The sequence below is a fragment of the Chaetura pelagica genome, unplaced genomic scaffold (assembly GCF_000747805.2).
Source record: "Chaetura pelagica isolate M959 unplaced genomic scaffold, ChaPel_1.0 scaffold127, whole genome shotgun sequence".
Lineage (NCBI taxonomy): Eukaryota > Metazoa > Chordata > Aves > Apodiformes > Apodidae > Chaetura > Chaetura pelagica.
Window position 1 is genome coordinate 1,067,135 of NW_009953923.1, and position 26,645 is coordinate 1,093,779.

General features: G+C 35.9%; 1 protein-coding gene across 1 annotated transcript in view; it reads left to right on the plus strand.

Moving 5' to 3' along the window:
* CFAP69 (cilia and flagella associated protein 69) overlaps nt 1-26,645 on the plus strand; it is a 28,351-nt gene that overhangs the window by 1,364 nt on the left and 342 nt on the right. Inside the window, exons 3-23 of the mRNA XM_010001584.1 lie at nt 195-257; nt 2,489-2,554; nt 3,604-3,713; nt 5,669-5,745; nt 7,167-7,265; nt 8,601-8,750; nt 8,875-9,052; nt 9,735-9,858; nt 12,366-12,414; nt 12,499-12,620; nt 13,102-13,318; nt 14,168-14,332; nt 15,531-15,649; nt 16,102-16,220; nt 17,571-17,652; nt 18,609-18,801; nt 19,406-19,543; nt 21,012-21,088; nt 22,254-22,448; nt 23,063-23,149; nt 24,701-24,805. Of these exons, the coding sequence (XP_009999886.1) occupies nt 195-257; nt 2,489-2,554; nt 3,604-3,713; nt 5,669-5,745; nt 7,167-7,265; nt 8,601-8,750; nt 8,875-9,052; nt 9,735-9,858; nt 12,366-12,414; nt 12,499-12,620; nt 13,102-13,318; nt 14,168-14,332; nt 15,531-15,649; nt 16,102-16,220; nt 17,571-17,652; nt 18,609-18,801; nt 19,406-19,543; nt 21,012-21,088; nt 22,254-22,448; nt 23,063-23,149; nt 24,701-24,805 (2,535 nt within the window). The remainder of the gene's footprint in view (nt 1-194; nt 258-2,488; nt 2,555-3,603; nt 3,714-5,668; nt 5,746-7,166; nt 7,266-8,600; nt 8,751-8,874; nt 9,053-9,734; nt 9,859-12,365; nt 12,415-12,498; nt 12,621-13,101; nt 13,319-14,167; nt 14,333-15,530; nt 15,650-16,101; nt 16,221-17,570; nt 17,653-18,608; nt 18,802-19,405; nt 19,544-21,011; nt 21,089-22,253; nt 22,449-23,062; nt 23,150-24,700; nt 24,806-26,645) is intronic.

Consider the following 26,645-nt stretch of genomic DNA (forward strand, 5'->3'; position numbering starts at 1 on the left):
TGGCCTGGCTTGGCTTGGCTTGGCCGCTACATCGGACTGAGAACAAGCCCTAGTCTGTGCTCCACACGCAGCTTGGGTTTACCCTCCGTGGGTAGATTCATGTTGGTTCAATGAGACACTTGTACGTTTTAAGGTTTAAGCACTTTTTAAGGACAGTCTAAGAAAAAAAAATGTTCAAAGTGTGACTTTTCCAGGGTGCACAGTTAAAATCCGTGGATCTGAGTCACGTCATCAAGCTACTGAAAGATTCCGAGTCAGTAAGTATGCTGGATTCCTTGTTACACAGGTAGTAATGGAGCCTAGAAAAATGTTTTACACAATTATTTTAGCACCCATCCTAAATAAATGAAGTGGCACCGGTGTCTGGGGCTACAGGTGAAATATTTGATCTTCTAAAGATTGCCATTGTATTAGAGAATGGTAACAACAATGTTTTTATATTAAATATATATCTATATATAACCCAGTATGTCTTCATACAGCAGCTTTTTTTTTTAAAAAAAAAAAAGAAGGCAAAAGCATTTGCCTTTTAAAACTGGATGTGAAAAATTTCTAGCTTATCTGGGAGGCTTTGAGTGCTGAAACCTACAGATGAGAAACAAATACAGAGTTACTGGAAGTATGTCAGGAATTTATGTAATTGCTCAAGTTAACTGCTAACGTTTCTCCTTGGAGGTATTTTAAAGGAAGGAGAAATATACAGTGTTGGAAACAGATATGACTACCTAGGCACACAGGAGAGCATAATGTAAAATTCCACAGAATGTTTTTGGCCTCCACAAGAAGGTATGGCAGACCGACTTCACTAAGCCATCAGTTATTTTTTATCTAACAACTTAATAGTTTATATTCTTAAAACAAGAACTTGCTTAAACACACCAAAGTTTAAATCAATGCCCCACAGAGTAGTTCGTGTTCTGTTGGGTTTTTTATCCCTGTTTTGATACAGAGCTGATAGAATAAACTTTGTGACTGAAGGAATAAGTGCTCAGTGGTATTGTTTATTTCTCCAGAGAGTATAAGATACATGATAAAATGCTCTTAGGATTCTGGGCTTGTAGATTCCTAAAACAATTTTCTGGCCTGCCTTAAGTTGCAGTGCTCTTGCCCAGCGTGGAGGTGCTCAGAAGAGCTAGAATGAATCATAGAAGCATTTTCTGAGTAAGAAAGAAAACCTTTATGTGTCTATGCACATATCCCAGAGATACACTACAGCAGTAACATACAGAGTAAATGGACACTGAACTCACTTTTACTCAAGGTTCCCACTCGCACCATACAACCTGAGATACATCAGTCCTCTACACTATCACAGTCTGATACCCAGTGGTACAGCACAGGTTCCAGTACGTCTTTATTGTTTTTGCCTTCCTCAAGCAATGTCCCTTGAAGTCCTTCAGGATACTTTCTCCTCACTTAGGGTCATTAAATAAGCTGATATAAACATAACAGCAGACTTGATAATCACAGGTAACATTTCAGTTCTCGTCATATGGTTTCTAGGAGGAAAAAACACTCAGAGACAGCTGTACACCAACATGTAGTTCAGAAGGGCATCCCAGTCAAACAAGATTAGACTATGACAGTTTCAGTAAGGTTTTAATATTCACAATATTTTAAGTAATAGAATCATAGAATCATAGAGTATCTAAAGTTGGAGGGGACCCATAAGGATCATGGAGTCCAACTCCAAGTATGTCGGGGGTTCTGTTACTGCCATAGATTTTCCAGAAAAATTTATTCATTTCTGTGCTACACAAAAAGTTGCACTGTTAAGACAAAAAGAAGCTTGACAGTCTGTTGGAGATGGACATTATCTTTGGTTTTTTTGAGATAACAGGTTAAAAAAAATACATACAGTAGAATCGGGGTAGAGACTTTTAATATTACTACCGCAGTGAAAAAAACCTCCCTTCCATGCTATGTTAAATCCCATTACACTGATGTTTTTGATCTTTGACAGCAAAGTATTCTGTATGTATGTGTTTATTCTAGGGTCAAGTTTGAGTATCTATCTGAATGAATCCTGCATGTCACTGACACACCCTGACATATCCTGTCATACTCTGACTTAAATAGTTTTCAACTTTGCATTTGCAGACTGTGTCCCAGTGGTGGCAGAGCACCACTCTGAACCTCTTAGATCTACATTTTTATACATCTGTGTAATGTGTGACATAGGTTTGGTTTTCTTAGCTGTCTTCCACAGAATCCCAAAGAATTTAGAAGAAAAATAACAGACATTTTAACAAAATACAGGGTTTTTTTAAAGCCTCTTTAGTTACAATAACTCAGACTTCATACTTAAGATGTGAGGCTTGATCAGGGAGCTAATCCTGCTGCAAAGCACTTTCAGAATTTCATTGTGTCTTGTGATTTTTTTAATCTGATGTCCACTTTCATTTAAACTTAAAAGGGGATAAACATAATTGTTTAATGTTCTAAGGCAAACTGAAATTAAAACCTGCTTTTCATTCTTTTGCTTAAGAAAGATTTGGAAAAAGAGCAGCTGAAAACTCTCAAGAAGGTAGTCAAGCATTTTGAAAATGGGCTTGTATCCTTTTTGACACTGTAGAATTCTAAAGTTGTGCTGTTTTGTTTGTGTTAATACTCTGACTTTTCAGCAAAGCATTTCATGACGTGCTGTGCTTCCATATGGAGAGCAGTGATGGTTGACATACATGCTCATCATTGGCTGTGTGCATATGTAGCCAAAGTTGATAGGTTAGCAATATTCTTGGATCCTAGATTCATTTGCTACAAAATTCAATAGAGGGATCTCACCTGTACAGTGGCTGAAAGTATTCATATGGTAATTAGTGTACTTTCAACACAGACTAGAAAAGCATATTAATTGTCACTGCTTAAGAAGCAGCAGATAAAATAACAATGACTTCCAGTGAGGAGACATTTTAAAGAAAAATAAAGTCAAACCAACTTATCTGAAACCTTTTTCATATTTACAGTACAAATTGAAAGGATTCCAATAATTCAAAGTACTAGGGAGGGTTAAGACATATGGAAAAAATGTGATTAATTTTGTACAGTTCAGCTAATTGCCACAGTGATTTAAGCGATCACATTACTTCACAACTGAGTGAAGCGCTTGTGGGTAATTTCCATGAGTCAGTGGATTGGTAATAACTTCTTAGTCTCAGTGATCTGTTCAATTTTGATCTTGTGCCTTTACCCTAAATTAGTTCATCTCAATATGTGTTTGGGTCTAGATTTCAAACATCAGTTACTGATTTGGGACTAGAGTAGGAAAGAATTTAAATACCTCAAGGCTGTCTCAGATTTTAGGTAGGTAAATCTGACACTTTTCATCCTATTCTTTAGATAGTCAGTGCTGAACTTCCAGTGAGTTCAGCTGATGAGAAATCTCAATCAGATTTGCAAGAGTTGTACTTCTGTAAAAGTAAGGCTGCTTTGAAAAGCCTAGGTATTGACTCATATGCTTCACTTTAGATGTCTTGACTTTGAAAGCATTTGCCTTGCTTTTTCTTGGTTATGTCTTTGAAGTATGATGAATGCAGTTTTCAGCTTTTTCTTCTGATTCATAGCAGTACAAACAATCTGATTTCCTTAACTTTAAATTAAAAGCCCCTTAAGGATTTAGCACAAATAATTGAAATTCTTAACCTGTGCGCAGAAAAAGTAAACGAACAAGAAGCTTTCACTGAGCCTTTATGTGAACTTATTAAAATATGTGGGTAAGTATTTCAGCTTTTTTTAGAGATTTAAACACTGCTTATTAACGTGCTCATACATTTTCTAAGGCAACCGACATCCATACGGCATCTACAAGGCATCTATATCTGTAAGACATCTATTATATCACCCTTCCTTTTCATGAACTGTTTTCCTTGAGTTAATCATCTGTTGGCATGAGGGAGAGACCCATTTTAACGGTTCAGTATCTGTGAAGCTCTGCATTATATCATCCAAAACTCTATTGTAATTGGCCCCAGCTTGCTTGGAAGCAAGATTCCCCAAGGTCTCTTATTGCCTACAGTAAGTTGTTCTGAGACTGCTGGCCTCAAAAGATTCAGCAGCTAAGTCCTGCAGAGATAGGTTTTGCTGCTTCACAGAGGCTCTCTAAGTGACTTTAAAATCCTGAGGTCACACACAGACACTTACCTGAAGGTAAGCTTTACAAAGTGACAAGTCATATTGCAGAAGTGAAAGAATCACAACAATCTGAGGGCTTGACTTTTGTAGTTTATCTAAATATGTACTGCATTCATTTTGGGACATCTTCGTTTTTGTGCAGTACTTTATTTGTAGGGTAGAATTTAGGTCTTACACATTTGTCTGTAGTTTTTGCCTACTTGATACTTTACTAGAGTTACTTATGGGATGCTTGTAACTAGAGTTACGCTCATATTTAATTACAACAGGAGGGAATAAGGAACAGAAAAATTATGCCAGACAAAAATGAGTGGCACAGTACACCAGATACTCAGAGGTTTTTACATAGGTCCCTGTCAGCTGTTAGGTTCGATAAACATAGAACTTCTCAGCTGAATCTTTTCTTTCCCTGAGCACCCTCAGTTGTACTGCTTTCCTTTGCTGCCATACAGTGGAGAATGAGAAAGTGCATCACGAAGTTTCATTTTCCTTGGTGTTTGGCAGAAGTGTGACAAAACTGGGAATGAGCATATAAAGTCGATAAAATGTAGTTGTGAGTAAGGCTGTTCGTTTCCTATAGATTTTTTTGTTTCCTACAGCAGTTCAGCAATAATTGTGGTTTCTGCAATGAATATCTTTTGGAAGATTACACTCTTGGGTTTTGCTTTAATTTCTGTACTCTGGAAATTCCCCCACAATTTGCTACTAAAGAGAGGCCTGTAAATAGAGGGAGTGGCTGCATTTAAAATTTCCTTTCAGATACTAGAACTCGTGTAGTAAAATTTTCCACTATTTCATGACTGCTTCTGTTTACCTGCCTTCTTTCCACTTTTTTTCAATGTCTATTTCTTTTTTTGCCCCCCATTTATCCACTATTTGCTCTCTCCTTTCTTTTTCTCTGGCTATATTTACAGAGGTAAACCTACCGGAAAGCTGCTTCTATAATATGAGCTGCAGAGACCTTAGAATAATATTGTGATGTTTACTTTTAGAGATTTTTTTAGCACTAACATGTTTGTGTCATACATGAGTAGTTTACACGTTACTGAATATTTCTTAACATCCTGTTTTTAAAAATAAATTTTTCATTGGGCTATTTGGAGTCAATTTATTGGTTTTCTTTTTAGCTATTTCAAGAGGTCTTGCCCATGGATATGATCCTTTTCTTCCATCTCTGGACATGTCTATGCATAGTCTAGATCTGCACAAGCCTGATAGTCTCTAGGTTCCAGGATTTAATCTCGCACATTTATGTAACACTTGTTTATTCAGTATTTCTTATATCACCAAATATGAACTATGAAAATGTTATCTATGAATGTGTACTACTAATTTCCAAAATAATTGCTGTGCTATGGAACCAGAACTTTCCGTGTAGAATCAGCATCACAAATCATGTATTTGTCCTGGGGAAAGTGTCCTTATTTGCAAAAAAATCTCAAGGAAGAAGCTATTGAACTTTTCTGGTGACTTGATTAAAGTGTTCTTCTGCAGTGTTTTAAGCACAGCTGTAATCTTTTTTAATTTCAATGTGCAGGTTACCATTTCAAAAAAAGAAATTATCTGATGAAGTAAGCTATTCTGTGACAGTTTCAAAATCCATTGCACAACTGGGTGAGTGTAGACTGATATGTCACAATAGAATTATTATCATGCCATAATAAAACTATCTGTAATTGTACTAGCCCAAATTTAATTGCTTGTTACCTCCTTAGTAAATGTAAGTAGTGTCTTTCAATTATTTGTGAAGTTCTCTGTGCTTTTTGATATTGGAGGCCATTCTTCCGTTACCGTGCAGCTGACCTATATAACAGCTAACAGAATTACATATTTACCCGTGTCAGAAGCTACATGGCGTATCTTTATCAGTACAGCTGAAGAAGTAAATCTGTCTATAGCCTATTTAATTTCATTTTGCTCTGAGTAACTGGTGTATTAGAGTAAACACTGAAGCCTGGGATAAGGGCAACTTATCCTTCCTCCTCCTCTGAAACCAAATGGAAGAAATAAGTGAGAAGCAGTAACTCCTGACTCCCAGCTCAGACCTTCAAAACCCAAAAGCCTGACCTATCACCTACAAAGATTAAATACCAGTCAGTTCAGTGCCATGCCTTATCAAGAGCAGCAGTTTCTGACTTCAGCCTCCTGCTGCATCTGAGCCATGAGCTTCTATCTTTCAGAAATCTCTTTCAAGAGAGCCATTAAGGAAAAGGTGTCAAAATAATGTCTTAATGTCACTGGACCTCTTAGTACCATAGTATCTTTTTATGACCTTGAATGTCACATTTGTGGTTTTCAAAGACAATACTGCAAGCACTGTAAGTGAAAAAGGATTCAGAATTGAGCAGGACTGATCTATCACCTCACTTAGTTCTAAGATTTAAATGGTAAAGAGGTAGCATAATCAGCCTCTCACACATGAAGAGAAGATTATGCCTGAAATGGGTGAGAAAAAAAGATTTTAGAAGTCTTTATTTTCACAGGTCCAAGTAGATAGCAGAATGGCTCCCTGATTTCAGATATATACTCTTCACGAGTAGCATATCCAAAACAAACAGTAAAATCTGAGTGATTGTTTATATTATCCATGTTAGGCATTGGTAGCTCTCAATGAAATTCTCTTTATCCTGTAGAAAAGCATCTCTTTCTGTGCTTCCTTTATATCATATCATGTCTGCTACAAGGAGAGTTTCTGACATGGTAATGATGACAGTGTAATAGCTTTCTTTTGAATTCCACAACTTTGGGAATAACATCCAGTCTCTTACAAGAGTCTGTAGCCGTAGAGCAGAGTAGGTAATTTTCTGATTAACCTTATCCTACTCCTCCAAGACCCCTTTGTCCTCTTCAGTGTGGGAGTCCCTGTCCCTTGAGTATCTTATAACTAAAATTGTATGTGAAATGACAGATTTTTAAGGGGTATGACCAAAGGAAACACTAAGTACTGTAAATGGAAGTATTAAGGTTACTTTCTAAAAAAATTATAAACTTTGTAATTTTTTTTAATTATTTTTTTTTTCCCCTGTTTCTGACAGGTTATTTGATGAGAGTGCCAAGCTCTCAAGTTAGAATACAAATATGTAAATGTGTTATTAGCTTTTATAATATGAAGCTACCAAGAAAACTACTTTCAGGTAAAGTACAGTATTTTCAAGTGTCACAAGAAATCAATGTACAAGTAATTAATTAATATACTTAGGAGATTAGGGTTAGATAGCATCCAGAAAATGTGAAGTGTTCACAAGTTCTCTGAAACATGGATAACTGAGGAATAAAGAGTAGTTAGGATCGGAATTATAAGAATGGAAAAGTAATTTTCAAATTTGTATATCAAGTCGGGAGAGAAGAAGCTGTAGTTTCACTTGTGTTGCTTGTGACAGATAGGTCCGAGCCCATCAAAATTTGAGTTTGTATTATATAGACACATTTGAGCTTTGAACTCGTGTGACTTGTCTCTGCGAAAAGATGCTGATTTTGCCTGCATTATGAGCTCAAGCATGATCCTCTGGTATTATGGATAGGCATGCAAACTGTCATCAAAATCCACTGCTATTTCTTTGACCCTCATGAAGGTGCTAGAGGCTGTTATCAGGCAAAGCCACTCATGGGTGCCCTCCTAGAGGAGCACAGACAGGATCACATCCTGTGAGACAGTACTAAATTTATAGGCAGCCAAGCTACAGATGAGCAGTGTTACACTGTTGATCCAGAGTCCAGATCAGGGAGTATACTGACATCCAGCATGCTCCCTTGTGTGTTCCTGTATCATGACACTAAGTCCTGTGCCCTCTTGCTAGTTTTCTTTTATTTTTGGAGGCCTTAAGAAGCTGCAGCTGCAGCAGCCCTCACAAGATTCCAGAGATGTGAAACTGTATAAATCAGTTTTTACCTTACAAAAAAGACTCAAATCCTGCAAGCATGTGTATATTTATTGTACAGCTGTAAATAGTTCCGTCAAGATAAGTGAATGTTAAATATTGAGATATTTTATTCTTTTCCTCCAGATTTAGCAAATGTAATTTCAAAAATGAAGAATGTATTGTATTCTGATATTTTAAGTCAAATTCTTCATCTCTTAAGCATATATGTAAATTTTGACAAAGTTTGATCCTGCAGAGTTCCTGTACCTATCAAGTAATACCAACCTAGAGCCTGTTGGAATGTATTCATAGTTAAAATTTCTTTGACCATGTGCATTATCTGCATTTATCAATTCTTCATTTCATGTCATTTGATACATATTTTTATGCTATTTAAGATAAACTTAACTTTTATGAGTTAGCATATATAAATATAAATTTCTTTTTTCAATGCTTTCCCTCCCTTCTGTAATTCAGTAATGAAATATGGATTTGAAAGGAAATATGATGCCAGGTTCTCTATCCTTTCTTGAGAAAGGGTGAATATTTTATGAAGTAAACAAATTCTAAATATTTACTGCATTATAACTAACGCTATTGTATGTGCAGGTTATCAGCCAACAAGTGCAAACTATAAAATTCAGATGGCTGAATTAGGAGGATTAGCAGAAACTCTTGTTTTGTCACTAGCACTAGTTGAAAATCAACTTACTGAGAAGTTGTGGGTACTTAAAGCTCTCCAGCATCTCTCCACCTCGGGTTAGTACAAACTGTTCTTTCAACTAACTCATTACCTCTGATCTTAGATAAGTTATTCTCTGAACATGCCTAAAACAACTTCTGACCTACAGGGAATTAATGATTCAGATTTTCATTATTTCAGGAGTAAATTGCAGACTTATGATGAAGGCCCAAGCAGCCAGCAGACTCTGTTTGTATCTAAATGGTGTTGATCCCTCAGGACAGCTGGTGTTCCGCTCCTCAGAAATCCTGTGGAACCTGTTAGAAAACACCTCCAAAGAAGAAGTAATTAATCAGCTCAGTAGCTTGGAATGTGTACAGTAAGTACAGGGAAGCATTTTATGGATTAGTATTGTCATTTTGGAGACATCTCAAACATTGCTATTATGTAGGATTTTGTTTGAAATTAATGCAGAGAAAATACAGAAGGAGAATAGAGACCTCTCATTAGGTCTTCATTAAGTTTTCAGTATTAACACATCCTATTCTCCAAAATGGAAGCACTACCATATCAGACAAGCTGACACGTGAGGCTGGGTAGGCCACCGTTACTGCACGGTTGAAATGCTTATGCTATGAAATTAGTACAAAATCCTACGCTGTCATATACAAGGCTTAGTTCTAGATCTGCTGGAGTAACTAACAGGTTCTCACTTAGTGATTTATACTGTTTCAACTATTCCAGTTTGGCCATTTCTTCTCAATAATCCTTCTACAACATCCAATTCCATGCTTGAAATACTATGTCTTTCTATGAATTGATTATAACACATAGAGTGGAAGGTGCAATTTGTAATGCATGCACCTTGTGTATATGCTTAAATGGGATGTCTAGTGTTACTCATAAGCATCCATTTCATAACCAAGTTTTAAGTTATTTCCCTTGCAGTTAAACCCTAAGGCTTTGATAAGTGTGATGCTGAGTGAGGATTTCTATACCTAGAGCTGTCTAAAATTAGACTATGAAAAGAGAAGGTAAAATGTACTTCACTTTCTTGGAAGTGCTTTGAAGGAAGTATTTGTAGACCTCCTCCTGCGTGGCTTCCGGCATTATGATCGTCAGCTACGGAATGACCTCTTGGTGATTGCCACGTTGCTAGCTGAAAACCCTGCAGCACCCATGATTGTAGGTATTTATAGTTATATTCTAGAGACAAATACCATCTGCTTTGCTGTTATGAACTCAGTATTCTTCCCTGCTAGGGTTCTAATATTTGTTCTACTCTGTCACTGGTGCTTTCCTTGCTAAGCAAGAAACCATTTCTTTTTCTGCAATTCCTTTTACCTCAGAAAGACTTCAAATCAGTCATCAATCTGAAGTACTAGCATCAGCTGTATTTGATACTTAGAAATCGACACTAACAGTGTTCATGTGCAAAATTAAATGTCAGCTCCTTTATTCTTGTACAAATTCTCAGGTGTGTCATCCTGTTACAGTGAGTTGTGCATTAAATCTCAGCTGTTGTTTGAAGATGTCGGAGTACAGGCTGTATTCAGATAGCCCAAATTCGACTCAAGCATCCATGCCTCATAGCCAGGACCAGGAAGGGTCTTCCAAAAATCCACTCAGAAGCTCTGAATAAGATGCTGGGAAAATAATTACTTAGATGTAGTTAATAAGAGGCACATAACTTCTTTCTAAGAACAGGTCATCTAAATGTAGTCCAGAATGCACTATCATGACTTTCTGAAAAAGGAGATAGCTCATTCTTCTTTGATATTCTGGAGTTCTTATGAGGAAACTGCAAAGAAGTTAGCTTTTGTAGATATTAAAATTTTTTTACTCCCTTGTTTTACAGTTCAGTTTTAGAACTTTAAATGAAGTTGTGACATACATACTGAATAATTAAGCAACCAGATTCATGCTTATGTAGATCTATTGGCTATTCAGGAATGGATTACTTTCAGATAATTCATATCTCAGCATGAGTAGAAGTTTCCCAGTTGGCTGTATTACTAAATAGATTATATAGTCTGTAATGAAGATTACAGATTTTTTCATTCAAGCTTTCCATTTTATCACTAACTGTTATGAAATGTCTGTTTTCCTATTGCAGTAACATATTTGATGTCTAAAACTTTCAAATTGTTTACCTGGCTGTAGAAATAGCTCAGGTTTATTTACAAGTATCTACAGTATTTTAATTCCTTAAAATACAAGGAGGAAAAATTGTTTTCGATGCAAGGAAAAAATGGAGAAGTTTTAATTTAGATTCTGTGTGCTCAGCCTCCCTATAGCTTTTACTTCACTTGTGGAAATAAGGTGCAAGGTATAAATACAAGGTACACAAAAACATTAACTTTACTCTTGAAACCTGCCTTGTAAATAATAACAGAGAAATTTTCATCATGATGTTCTCTTTCTTAATGTACTATCCAAGAAACTTCAGAAAACTCAGTCTTGTATTTAATGTAATTCAGAAATCAGCACAGAAATCTGAGCTTTTGAAAAGGAAAAGTGTTTTCTCACCATAAGTAAACTGGAAAATATATGTAAAGTAAAGCTTATAATGATACTAATTATGATTATCTCCCTGTTGGAAGAGAACTGTCTGTTTGGTAATTGCTTATTTGTTTCCATCAGAATTTATACTGCATTAATCAGCAAGGAGAAAGCATCAATAAGTTTTAATGCTTTTTTGTTTAATCACTTCACAGTGCCTTTGTACAGAGAATATAGATACCATAGAGACAAAAGCTAATAGGCAACATGTTTGTAGATGTCAGTATTCTCTTTGAAATGACTTTTGCAATATTTCTCTGATTGTTAAAATTACTTGGGTGTCTGCTAACCTCCAGAGCTAGGCTGAAAAAATCTGAACCCACCTTTTTTGGGATCTATAAAGCTGCTGAAAAACTAACACAACGGCTTGATTCTGTGGGGCCATTTATGTAGTGTTCTGTGAGCTCTGCTCATCTTGGAAGTTGTGGAAAGCTCTGGGGGCACTTTGCTGGAGCACTGAGGCCAAGCTTATGTATTTTGTTGCTCTAGAAGAGCAGTGTTCTGGTAACTGTGGCTTCTAATTACCTGAGAAACAAAGCTCTTTTGCCTTGAGTGTGCTGCCTAGAAACCCCATTGTGAATTACATTCTCGTGAATGACACAATTTTATTTTCTGAATTTTTAATATGTAATATTTGTAAGTGCATGTTGCTCATACATGCAGTTCTCATGTGCTTACTTGCAAATGCATGGAAGTTAGATATAAGTGGTTAGTACACACAGCTGAAGGCAGAAAATTGTACTGATGACCCTGATGTATAAGTTTACACATACACAAGTGCATTTTAAATAGCACAACTCTTAACAGTACTAAAAATAGGGGGGTTGTGTGTAGTGGATTATAGTAGTGAATACATGAGTTTGGGACTCTCTCATACAAGTTCAGACTTACGCTGAATGAGACATGGCTTTAACTAATTGTACCCTTAGGACTGTAGTTAGTTAGTGTTGTACAGTGTCCAAATGGTTGATCTCTTATTTGAGAAAATATTCTGCTGTAGGATATATTAAACTCTATGTTCTGAAAAAAGAAAAAAAAAAATAGTAGTGAATACATGAGTTTGGGACTCTCTAAGTCTTAATTTCACTGCAATTTAATTTAATTAATGTATGTTTTTTAATGCCTATTAGGAAAGTGGATTTACTAAGCTGTTAATTGTACTTGGAACATTTACTGAAGGTAAGAGATTCTGTACTGCATAATTACACTATTTTTACTTCTAATTACATTTTTTTGGTAACTTGTCTACAATTTCCTTCACAGTTAAAATTCCCAATCCCTTGCTAAAAGGACTTAAACTTACCTACTCTTATGAGGACTTTGAGATGAAGAAGTTACTATTTAATGCGATAGGAGTCTTATCTAAAGACCCATGTGCTGTACGGGTAAGTTTTAACAGATCAGAAGGTGCAGTAAGCAAAAAGAAAAAAAGTCAAAAGACTCACAGGAATATTGTTTAGCTGTCCATCTGGTATAGTCCAGCACACTGAAATCAGCTGTTTTCCAAATTAAGAATTCATACATAGCTTCAGACTAAGTCCTGCACTTTGAAAACAGCATACAATTTCTGTTTTAGAAAAGCTACAAACCTAGACCATTCTAGGAGAATTAGCTGGCAAGTCACTGCAAGTCATTATTGAAGTACATGTGAAGAACGTAATAAAGTTAAACAAACCACAGTCTGTGAGAATGCTACAGAATATAAAAAGAGTTTCTCTGTACTTGTAGCATTTGTGGCATACTTTCTCAAGAAAAATTAATTTTCTTAGTGTAGGACAGATAAAGTTCACTTATTGTTTTAGATTTTTGTTATTTGCATGTGAACCCTGTAAGCTGTCTGTCTATCTCTTTGTCTTGACTCTGCAGCTTCTCAGTGAAAATGATGTGATCCCAGCTTTCCTTTATTATGTAAAACCAAATCCAAAGCCTGGATTTCCTGAATGGTCTGCTGCCCAATACGAAGAATTACAGCTTCATGCAATTGCTATTTTAGCTTCAGTGGCTCCTGTATTAGTAAATAAATATTTGTCCTGCCAAGGAAATACTCTTCTCCTTGTATTTCTAGAATGGTGTATAGGCCAAGGTCAGTAGATGCTAATGACTTTCATACCTAGTAACCTCAAAACACAACTCAACTAAACTTATTTGTTTGTCAAAAAGGAAACATTTAAAACTCGTGAATTCAGAATAACTCCTTTTCAGGAGGTCACTTAGGAAACTAATCTTCCTAAAAAAACAACCATAATATTTTTTTTTCTGCTGAAGGGTAAGGTGGTGCCTCATTCCCTGTGTACCACTGTAGTGATATTCCATCAGTTGTGTGGGCAGCCACACATCTCTGTGGCCCGTGTTTTAAGCTGGTTAGATAACACTTGCGGTGGCAATGAGTCCAACCAGCAATTCCTGCAATGAGCCAGGTTACATTTACTCAAATTTAGAGCTGTGCAGAGCAAGACAGCTTCCAGACTAAGGCTGGAGTGTGGCCATCAGCTAAGAGTACAGGCTAAACAAAAATATACTCATTGTACTCAGTTTCATGATGTGGTTTTCTCTGGATGGATAGTATTTATAATTAAACTGGTAAGTTTTCCTGGAAATAATTTTTCATTTGGATCTAATGGAGATTAAAAGGATAATATTACATATGATGCTAGAGAAGATAATTTGAGTTTTGGAGACTGTTAATAACATAGTAAGGTAAAAAAAAAAAGGTAATTATTTAAAATGTTCACCAAAACCATACCTTTCATATGAATGTCAGAAGTATAGCCCACACAAGTTGGCTTTTTACTAGATGGTTTTAAACAAGATGGAAGGATTTTTGGTTTTAGCTTACTTATACTGATAAGTTGCAGTTGTTTTTTTTCCTGAGCTCATTATTATTCTGCACATATATTGTCTGCCTAAAAAAAATACTGTGATTACTTCACAGATCCTTTCTTTGGTCAAGGAAACAGTTTCCATGGGACAGGTGGTCGTGGCAACAAAGTTGCACAAATGCGCTACAGCCTGAGAGTCCTGAGATCTGTTGTGTCCCTTTACGACAATGCTGTGAACGTTAATTTGTGTGACCAGGGAGCAATTGGCCAGCTACTGGGTAAAGAACAATTTGTATTGTAGTACATTCTGTTGACACTAAGAATGTTTATGCTTTTTCGTGTCCTGTGGTTTTAGCATGGTACTCTGCTGAAAAACTGAAAAACCTACAACAGTTAATCCAAGATGGATGTAATTTATTTGATTTTTTAATTCCATTACACTTAAATGCACATAATTGAAGGGATTAAGCAAAACAGACAACTGTAAAAGCTTAATTGTTTAATTTCAGAGTGAAAGCTGCCCTTTCTCCCTTTATTATACTGCATTTGTTACATCTTATTTTAACTGAGAGCCACTAGGAACTCCAGCCATGGGCCATGTTCTATCTAAGTCTATTATGGTGTCACTTTCCACAGCTCCTCTTTAGAAAAAAAATAGTACCAATGTACTTTTATATTAATAACATTATGTAGAATAAAAGCAGAATAAGCTGCTTAAGCACTACTCCTGCTCTTTAGAGCATAGTCTTGTTCAGTAACACATGCCTCTTAAATTTGGTTTTAAGTTCAAATACATACTATTTTAAGTTCTTTTAATACCATAATAAAAAGTTCCCAGTGCTCCGAAAGAGTCATAGTGACAGAAAAAAAATAAGTAAGATCCTCTGGAATTCAAAGAGTATGTTGTAATAGAAAGCCTAGAAATGAAGGATTTTGTCCTCAGTTAAAAGTAGAACTCCAGTGAAAACTCTGTGGTAACTAACAGATTTGAGTGAAAGCAAAATGATCACTATGCCTTACACATGAGATTCAAGTAACTTTATGTGTCTGAACATCATTGTTCAAGGCTGATTTTCTCAGCAGTGGAAGTATTTTATGTCTTTCCCACATTTCCACTGTCAGTCGAAATGTTTGAGAGGCTGTACAGTAAAGCAAATCAGTAAGTTCATTGCCTTTTTCTAAGAGTTTCTTAATTCAGATCAGTTCTCTGAATTAATTGCACTGGCACAAGACAAGGGCAGCACAGAATCTGAACAAGGAAGGTCAGTGCAAGCTGCTAGAAAGGTCCATAAACCTACAGCATCAGTGTTGCACTTCTGTAAGCTGTTAGAACATAAAGGAGATTAAAGTGAATAGCATTAGTAGATTCCTTTAAAAATCCCTCGGTGTAAATTTGATACTTTTTAAAAAAATCAGCAGCTGTAATAGAAGAGTCTTGTGTGTAGGTCGTTCACATATAAAATATTTTATTTATAGATGTCCTTAAGTATGCAGCAGACAAATGCAAAGAGAGAGAAGATGCCATTCTACTGGAAATCCAAGCTGACATATTTTTTGTTTTGTCTGTTCTCTGTGAAAATGATCTCCACAGGAAGGTATGTATCTTTCTACCTCCTACTGTGCAGAAAACATCAAAACATGGTATATTTTAATTTAAATGATATTGTGGTTTTTTTCATTCAAAAGCAGATATCAATTGTAGTTCAACCCTAACAAGTCAGGGCTGATAACTGGTTTCTGTGACAGTGACAGTTAAAATACAAAATCTCTCAAAAATGCACTAGCAGGTGCCTCACCTATTTTAATGCTAATTTACATAATTAACAATGCATATGTATGAAAATGTGATAATGAACAGGATTAACAGATTGGAAAACTTGAAAAATCTTTTTCTTATTTATATCATCAGGAATATACCCTGCTCTTAACTAGCAGGCCAAATTTATTACAATATAAACATTTACATTTTTCCAGTTTCCTTTATATTTTCTTGTAGCTATTTGGTAAATATTGAAGAAACATATTGCATTAATTAACATTTCCTCAGGAACTCTTCAGCTATGAAGGAGTAGATATACTCATCCCATTCATTCAGATGGATCCAAAGAAGTTTCATAGTGGACTAGGCCACCTTCATCTCCTCTTCGGTGCACTTGACTGCTTGTGGTTAGTAAAGAAGTATTTTAATGGCAGCAACTCTTAAAAAATGGCAGGTCTTGTTTTTTAGGTCTGCAATATGGTGGCCTTTCTTTGCACATATAGGGCATTCTTCTATTTAAAATGTGTAAAAATCCTTCATACAATTTTAGTAAGTAAAAATAACACAAAATAAATATTCTGCATGTATTCTCTTCTAAATAGGAGTTCAGTATGACAACCTAACTCCCCACACCGCGTGACCTGACGTGCAGTTACCTAAGGCTTTGTAAGAGAGGTTTATGGTTAGAGTCTGTAAATAACTTCAGAGATGTAAGCAGGAGGCAAGACCAATATTAGTTAAAACCTGTGTAAGCACAAGAAGGTATGTTTGCAAACTGGCTATATTGGGCTAGAAATTTTTGAAGGATTGCTATGAAGAACAGCTTCACACTGTCCACATAATACCAAGGAAGTTCAGTCACATAGTTATGCTTTTTTTAAGTCAACTTAGGTTTTTCTGTGAGAGGAAATGTCTACTATCCTTTGTTTTACATAGCTCAATACAGTCAGTAAGAAACATTTAATTGCTAGAAGTTGCCTTAAAGTAAAGGTTTGGTTTTGAAAAGTAACACAATTTTACCTTCCACTCAATAGTGGTAGAAGTTAAAGTGTCAACTAGAAAGCATGGCAGAGGTAAAATATATAAAAGACACAGAGAAGCTGTAGATCTATGCTGATACATAGGAGGATAACCAAAAGCTAATATGTTTTAATGGAGATGTAGATAAATACATGGAAAACCAAATGATACGTTTGTCTGGAAGAAAAGACTCAGTGATGCAGGAGATCCTTTCAGTTTCTGTGTTAATGACCGTAAGTGAGGAAATACGAGAGGGGAGCAATAGCATCTGGAATGCCAGTTTCATTATAATTTTAAGCTGGCAGAAGCAAACACTTGCCAAAAAAAACAGTCTTGCTTGTCTCAGCCCCTTGATTCTGCTAGCAGAAATATTCACGCAGTCCTGCAATAAACCAAATCAGGGACATGATGTAGCTAAATTTTAGTCTCTTTTACTGAGTTAGTTTTAGTTCAAAGTTCTAATTCTAATCCAATTCATTGTGAACCTGCCAAATTTATTGGGGTGCTACAAGGCAGGCGTGCCACCTGCAAGAGAAGAAAGAGCAATTAAGTAATGTATATTTAGTTAGACAGTGTATATGAAAAGGCAATTGAAATATGATTTTTCTACTCCCTGAAGGTACGAAGCATATTGCATACCAATTATATTTATGCAATTCAGTAAAACAGATGAGATGCTTGTGGAATTCTCTAAAGCATTAAAATGTTTTTGCACAGTAAAATTATTTCTGTTTAAGGTCCTGTGTCATTGGATGTTACATTGCAGAGGATTATTTTCTTGAAAAACAGGGGATTTTTCTCCTTCTGGATTTGTTGGCAGTAGGTATTTTTATTACTGTTGTTAACAGATGAAAAAGTAGTAAAACATGAAAAACTGCAGTATTTTTTCTACAGAATATCCTAAGACTATTATAATGCTAACAAAAAAGAGTGTTTGTATTTCCCTGGGACAGGAAGGTAATCACAAACCAAGATATCTGCTCAGAAATTATTGGATGGATTTTCCATGTATCTTTTCTAAAAATAAATATTTGACAGAGGGAGTTTTTAATTTTCTAAAAGTATATCAAACTATGCTCTTATTTTGCATAACAACTCTGTTTAGAAAAGCACCTCAGTTCTTCATCTTGAAATTAGCAAGAGCCAAGTTTTTACACACTTCAGTGCTTTAAAAGTTTTGTTGTTTAAAGTTATTTTGTAAATGTGTTTTGTATGTATAGCCACTTGTGTGCATCTTGGACATAGGAATTTCACCTCTCACAAAATGAGCATGCACCTTCCTTTTTTTATTCCCTCCTTGTTCTTCCCAACTGTGCTGCCAGCCTCTGGTGCCCTGGCTGAACAATCTTCCCTACTCTCATATTCTGCTAAGAGGTCTGACTATGAAATAGAACAGGTGCTTTGTAGTAGTGCTCAGACACTGCCTTTGGAGTCTGTTTCTCACCAAAAAAAATCTTGGTAGTTACACATTCTCCAGCATGTGAGCCTGGAAGCATGCAAGCAAAATCTATTTTGTAAATCTGCACAGAGGTATGTGCACCTTGCACAATCCCACACCCATTCCCCTTGTGTTTCTGGATTTATAGAACTTGGCCTGGCAACATTTCAGAAACTTGAAAGGTTTGCACTTCATACATCAGTTTGGCACAAATAGTTTGATGAAAAGTTCGTAGTTTCTTGATTACACATTACATGATTTCTCTCATGTTTTGGAAGGTAGACATTAGTGTATTGTGAACAGTTTAAAACATGTTTTCCCTTTTGCCTCCACCAAGTTAAAGCAAAAGAACCTGTACAATATAATTCTTGGAATCTTGATTGAATTTTGTGACAATCCTAAAACCACTTTGCACATCAGTACCTGGCGAGGGGAGAAAGATCAAACAGCAGCTAACCTTCTAGTACAGTTATGGAGACAGGAGGAGTTGGAGCTAGGAGTCAAACGGGATCAATATGGAAGGATTGTTGGTAAGTTTTATGAAGCATGTGAAACTGAGCAGTTCCACTGAATAAATTAAAACAAAGACAGCATTTGCTTTTGCAGTCTGAGTCCCGATGAAAGTAAATTATAATATTTATAGTTTTATGCTGTAGTTCTTAGCAAAGTCAAAATACTTTCTATTTCATGTAGAGTCTGACCACTAGATAGCATTTTCTGCATCAGGTGGGAATGAACTAGGTAATGAACAGAACGATGACTAGAACAGCTTTTCTGATGCTGGACAGTTAAACTGTTACATTTCTTCCATAAATGGCATTCGTTTTTATTTTATATTGTAAAAAGAAGGAGAGTGCTATTCTATGTTCTCACAAATCTTTAGTCATGCTAATTAACATTTTCTGGCCTAAATGATGTTAAAATTCCTGGACAAACTATCCAAATGATTTACATAAAATAGGATGAAATTGTCTTCTTTTGGCAGAGGCATTACAGAAAATAATATGTCCAGAGTTGCCTGCTAAAGATCGTCATACTTCATTACGTAGACACAATTTGCTCTACTTTTAATGGCTTTGGGAAGATACTGCCTCTTCATTCTTCAACTCCTGTTTTGTGTTTTGAAATTATTAGACATAAAGAGACCTATTGCTACCAGCTTCCAGAAACAACAAGAGGTCATCCCCATACCTGCCAGCTGTCCCAGCTTTGCCATTGTGGAAGTTTCAGAAAACATACGGGCAAAACTTTATTATTTATTGTACAAGCTAGGTAAGACAAGTCAAATGACTTGTTTCTCATTTGTCATTAAATATAACTTGTTCACTGTCAATCAATAAAGTCACCATAAAAACAGTCATCTGCTATCTTAGATTTGTACAGGTGATTATTCCTACATTTAATTTTTTTGTTGTTACTTATTTAATTAAATTATGTGGCTTTAGATAATTTTTCAGATAGGCAAGATTAATTTGCATTCTATTATTTTTAAGTGCTACAGTCCCTCCTAATTCTATCTTGTTTGCACACTGAAACTGTTCCAGATCCATAAGATTTCTTACCTGGCTATGAAGAAAAGCTAGGTTTTCGTTTTTACTAGTTCACATTGGATATTAATGTTTTCACTGTTACCATTTAGCTGCATAAGCATTATTTGCTTTATTATTTGTTTCAGCCTTTTTTTCATGAACTGAACTAAACCAATATTCTCTGGCTTCTCCTTTTGCCCTTTTAAAAATAGGCATTAGGTTTGATTTTTCACATCCATCCTCCACAGGTTCAAAGATAATCAGTAGTTTTTCTGAGGTCACTTCAGCTAGTTCCCTGGATAACCCAGAGAACCAACTGGTTTGAAAATATCCTTAATTTATCTAATAAACTAGAGCTAGTTCTTTCTCTGTTGTAACCCAGGTTCTTACTAATGTTTAATAGTGTTAGTTATGTTAATTGTTGAATCTCAGCTAAATCCTTTGTTAAAGCAAAAACACTCGAGATTTTGTTTCAGCTTTCTCCTATATTCACGCGTACCCCTTATGTTAGTTAAATACATTGGAATGTCTCCTGTGAAGTACTGAAATCACATGCAAGTGGATAATAAAAAAATTGGAATATTTTTATAGTATTTTCTCAGCATCTTCTTCTTGTTGTAGTCAGTCTCCATAACAGCCTGTAATACGGTAATCTAGAAAACCAACGTTAATTGGTCTGTCTTTATGGTGTTTCTTAGCTTCAAAACATGATGTCATTACACTCTAATAGGTAGATGCTGCATTCACAGTTACCCCACAGATGGTGTGATAAAGTCTAGAATGAGATTTGATAGACTATAGAGTCTCTATAGAGTTTGAAGAAAACCCAAACAAAACAGAAAAAAAACCAACAACAAAAAAACAAGTATGTTTTGTGCTAAATTGCTTCTTCAGAAACTGTGGCCTGTGAACTCAACTGTTTGCTTTAACAGAAGATCAAACCTTTACCACAACAGCATAGCAAGTGCAGTACTATCCTGTGATTAGAAGGTCACTGGAGCCACTAATAAGTGTTAATACAGGGTGAATTCAATATGGAGAAACCATTTTTTATTATCAAAACCCTGCTCAGAAGAGCCTGATTGGTATATGTGTGACAAAAGTTTTGCATGAGATTATATGACAAGCAAGTTGGTGTCTTTTTTTAGAATGTTGTATTTTAAGATAAATTCACCATGCTGTTAATACTGACATGATTAATATTATTTTAGGTTTTGGAAATTTACCTGGCTTATCTGCTAAGGATTTTGTCACGCTCGCTGTCATACAGCATTATATTGACTTTAAAGTGAGTATTGTGGAAGACAGTATTACTACTGCATCTGTGTTTGCAAAAATAGCAAGTACATCTCAGGATATCTCAGGATAATTATTTTAGGTTTTGGAAATTTACCTGGCTTATCTGCTAAGGATTTTGTCACCCTTGCTGTCATACAGCATTATATTGACTTTAAAGTGAGTATTGTGGAAGACAGTATTACTACTGCATCTGTGTTTGCAAAAATAGCAAGTACATCTCAGGATATGAACAACTCTTCAAAAGCTGTCACCTGTGTCTCAAGTCACTTATAGTTTCACAGAGTGTAAGACAGTATTTACCATCAAAAGAAACAATCCTACCTCCATCATAGCAACACTCACCAGACTCATACTGCTACAAATTTTTGCATAGAAAATAAGACTAAAAAACAATGCTACTTAAAAATAATTCAGAAAAAAAAGTAGTTGTAACTGTTTGCTAGCTCAGGAAACAGGAATGTGCCAGGATAGGAGAAAGAAATCAGAGAAGGGCTGGAGAGAAGGAACTGCCTCTTTGTGCAATAAGGTCAGTTTAGGGGGGATGGTTTCCTATTAAAAAATGCATTAAATACGTATTCTGATAAAGGTATTTATGTGCTTCCATCTTTGTCCCTACATGCAGTATCCATCTATCCATACTGTCAAAAGTTAAGAATGTGCCTATAGGAAACAAGCAAGCTTTGTTGGAGCCATCCTGATCAAAAGACATTTCAGTCTATGCCAATTTTCTTCTTAGGAACAAAGTCTGTGAGAGCTTGAAGTGTTCAGGAACTAGCAGGACTAGATCTTTATTTGATAATTCCAGCTTCTGTTTGTGTCTCAGGTTGGAGTTTGCTCTGATAATGTGTAAAATTTGAGATTTTAAGAAGCAGCCTGCAGGACACAACACTTCATTCCTGAAATGTGTTATCTTGTAGCTATCTGTATTTCTTCTGAGTTTCTGTAGTTACCAGCATTCCTGTTACTCTCCTCTGGAGTCACACTTGGGCTTGGGAAGGTTTAGGGAGGATTATAACGAATTAATTTGGCACAGCTTTAATGAAGTCTAACCTTGCATAAAAATTCTGAGGAGTGAAACAAAAATAAGGAAAGAGATTGTTGCTCTAATATTTTGACAATTGGAAATGAAAAAAGAGATAAATGATCACACACAGGTTGGAGAAGTTTGGAGTGAACTACGTGCAGAGCTAAAAGAAGAATTCAGGCCTGTACTGTCAGATGAGGAAGCCTTGGAAGTTATTTCAGAGATAATGGAAGGTACTGGAAGAATGGTTGCTGCTTTCCAGACTGAAGTGCTTGAAAGTCAACATCACCAAGAAATCAAAGAAGAGGAAAAAGCATATAGAAAAGTAAGACAAGAAATATTTAAACAAGTAAAGCCCATGTAAACTTTTTTGTCCACTTACATTTAAATTATATAATGTTGAGAACCCTATATGTAAACACTTCATGCTGAGAGTGAGCAGGACAGCCGCTTTCCAGCTTGGGTCATAAGACAAACATTTGGCATTTTTGTTAATCTATTCTTTCATCCTCTTCTGTCTTCTGAAAAGTAAGATGAGTTGGTCCACTTGTCTAAAATCTCACACTAGTGTTTTTGAGGGATTGTCATGCATTATGATACCAGCACTTTTGTCATCAGAACTGATCCATCTCTGTTATTCAGCACTTAAGAGTGAGAATATACAGAAAGTATTCCTGAAAGAGCTGGGGCTTTTCCAACATTTGTGTTGGAAGAGGGAAAGATCAGTTTGCACAGAGAAGGTAAGACTTTTTAAGTGAAGTTTTTAAAGGACAAGTACATTACTACAGCTTCATCATCCAGCCTCAGGCGAGAAGGATGAGTGAAGGTAGCCAAAGGGGCATAGGTGACGGTACTATTCAAACAGCACAGGCAAAGAATTCAGAAAAACTTAGGAGAAGAGGATTATGTTTTATCTTGTAAATTTCATTTGTATTACAGATCCAAGCTATCCATAAGCAGAGAGAAATGGTAAATAAATCTTGGCAAAATTTCTTGACTCGGACATCAAACTATGAGGCGTTGAAGGTGAGAAATCTGAATAATGGAGCAAAAGTTACATTCACAGTGTAGTTATAATAATTGTGAAGTTCCAAACACACTTCTTAAGGAATTATGAGGATTCAAGTAGAAATTATAGTAAATGATATATCCATGCAGACATAGAAGATTGAACTGTAAAGTGTATTGACAAAGCTACACTATTTTTACTCTTTTGCTCTTCTGATTACAGTCACAAATTTGGGATCAACATTGTTTTATGCACTTGCAACTGGGGAGGGGTGTGTGTGTATGTATGTATGTCTATCTGTCCCGAAACTGTTGAAATTAGAAGACTGGTCATTTTTACTTTTCTTTATTTTTTCAAATACTTAATTTCTTTTTTTTTTAGTAAAACAAACATCTTCCAAGATGAGAAATATGATTTAAAGGGTTTCTTTTAACAGTATTTGTGCTTTTCCAAAAGAACATGAAAAATGTTCTGGCTAGGTGATCAGATTAAGTTAGAGAATGAATGAAATCAGACTTAAAAGAAATGCATCTGAATTTAATTTCATTTCCCAAAGGAGATGCAAAAGTGAAAAAGGGCCTGAAAAAGGATTTGGAGAACCACAGGCTCCTTAGTTTTAACTGAGTCCCTGGGAAGCTGTTTTAGGCACATGAGGGATAAAAAGGTGATTGGTAATGGCTGTCATGGATTTAACAAGGACAAATCAGGTCTTGCTAACAAGGTTGCCTTTTGTGGTAAAATTATATGCTCTAGAGAAGGAGGAAGGTGGATGTTATTTCCCTTGATTTTACCAAGGTTTTCAGCACAGTCTTGTGTAGCACCCTTGTAGCCAAAATAGGGAGATATGGACTGGACTGTGTAGAGGTGGACTTCAAGTTGGATGAAAAACTGGCTGGACTGATGGGCTCAAAGTAGAGTGGTCAGTGATTAAAGTTTAACTAGCAGTCAGTTTTGAGTGATACTCCTCAGAGTTAACTATAAGATTGATACTATTTAACATATTCATTAATGACTTGGATATTGGATAAGTATGCATCCTCATCATGTTCATGCATGACACTGAACTGGAGGAAGCAAGTAGGGTTGCTATTTAGAAGGACTGTGACAAGCTGGAAGGATGGGCTCACCAAAAGCTCATGAAGTCCAGGAGAGACAGTGTGATATTGTGTATCTGGGATGTATTAGTGTTGTTGTACGTCAGCACGACTTGGGGACTGCCTGGCGGTGTAGATGAGTACTATATACGAGGTGACAACATGAGGCAACAGTGTACTCTTGTGGTGATGAAGTCTAACAGCATAAATGGCTACAGAAAAAAGAATATAGTCCCCAGGTCATAGCAAGTGATTATTCTCTTCTCACCTTTGTGAAGCCACGTCCATTGATTCTGTTTTCAGGTCGCCAGTACAACAGAGTCACAAGCCAAAGGGACGAAACTCATAACTAAAAGCCAATAGAATTATCACCTCATTTATTTTGTTGTTTTGTCTGTATATTTTCTGTCAAGTGTAAATGATACATTTCATTCTGATTAAAACAGTTTGGCCTTTTTTTCTAACTATCTTTAGAAAGCAAAAAGGCTTCAGGAAAAATCAATAGAGGATACCAGATCTAAATCAAAGACTCAAAACAGAACAGCACATTCTACAGATATTAAAGGCCTCAATACAACAGTAAGTAATTCCCAATGATGTTATTTTGTTTTCATTAATGTGTAAGTGGTTTGGGGTTTATTCTGACTGTATATTGCTGCTGCTTACTCTGTCTTTAATAATATTTATGTTGACAAGCTCCAATATGTCAGAAATAATCTGGATCTTCTGCAAAGCACAATTCCACTTCTGTCATTTCCTCAGACAACAGGTAGTTGGTCAAAACAAGATTCAGATCTGCAGATTACTCATAAAAAGTGTGGGCAAGATGTTCCCTATGCTGCTTGACATATACCTCTTGTGGGACGGCATTTCATGAAAAACCTGCTGAGTTCAAGACCTCCTTCATTTATAGTTGCGTAAATCTGTGCAATCTGTAATACATCAGTAGTGGTGTCCTTTATCAGTAAATGTGTTCCTGACTGTCTGCAGATAAGCTACTTGTTGCATCTGCAGAAAAATATTTTTTTTTCTCATTTCTCTCAGTTAATTAAAGTGTAGGCAAATAATAGCCATGGTTAAGAACTTGTTCAGGTGTAACACCGTATTTAGATGTTGAGTTTTGATAAGAGGGGTAAGATGTGGGAGTCTCCATTCCAGTCACTAACTCCTTTTGAGCTAGATGGATTATTTCTGTTTAGGCATCACAGCTAAGGAGGATTTTGGGGGGAGCGGCAGCCTCTTGGTTGCTTCTAAGTTACTCTTACATGTAAAAAGAAACGGGGAAAAAAACCCAAGAGGTGCTGTTTTCAAACTTGTACAAAAGCAAAAGATTGTATTATCATGGGCTCTCTGGCATGAATGAGTAATGACAACTAAGGTGGCTGCATCCTGAAAAAGAAAAGAGGCAGTTCATGTTTGATGTGATGAAGAAAGGAGGAGCTTAATAGGAAGCAAGGGGATGGTCTTGAAATGTTGGACTAGGATTTTTATCAAATTATCTGTGCCCTAAAGTTCTGAAAGATATGGAGAAACACATTGTGAATGCAAGATGAAGTGGGCTGGAAAAAGTATGTAACTATGTACATATATCAGTGAGAATTAATCAGCAATATTTGGCAGAAAGTTTCTAAAAAATTTAGATATAATCATGAGTATTCAGGAAATTGTTGGTAGAGGTAAATATGTTGTTAGATTTTCTCTTAAAAACTTTGACATCAAGCCAAGACAATTTCTTTAGAGGCAGAGGATTTAACAAAATATTTTCATGGTTCTATAATCAATATGTCAATAACTGTAAACAAAAACAAGAAAAGGTTAGTCTCTGTGGCAGAACAAGTGTATTAATAAAAGAAATGCATCAGCAACATCAGGTGAAATTCCTTCCATAGAAGAATTACAAGTAAAAGACACAGCTGTCATTTTTTTCATGGAACAGTCTTCTTTCCTCCTTTCTGCCAAACACCCTTAGTAAGGAGAGATTAAATTAAACTAAGATAGTTGATGCAAACCAGTCAAGGTCAAGTAATCAAAATGCACTCAAAAAACTTGTGTTGTTTGTTTTAGTATGTCATGATTAGAAGACAGAGATGTCACTTGGAGATTTTTATTGAAAGACCGAACCTATTCAGTATAAAGAGTAGTAATGAGACTGGAAAGTGTATGTCTTTTCAGTCCTGGAGTCTTCCAGGAGCAGTAGTGATAAGCAATTGCATTCTGAGAGAAACAGGGTCTGTTCCCTTCTTTTTTCTTTGAAGTATCAGTGTATAGTGAAATACTGATGACAAAACCTGTGGCTGATATTATATACACATTGAAATAACATTGCACAATACATTTTTGTTGTAATAAAGGCTTGATTTGCTTTTCCTCTATTCATAAGATCAGACATGAAAGCAGAAGAGCAGAGTACATAAAGGTA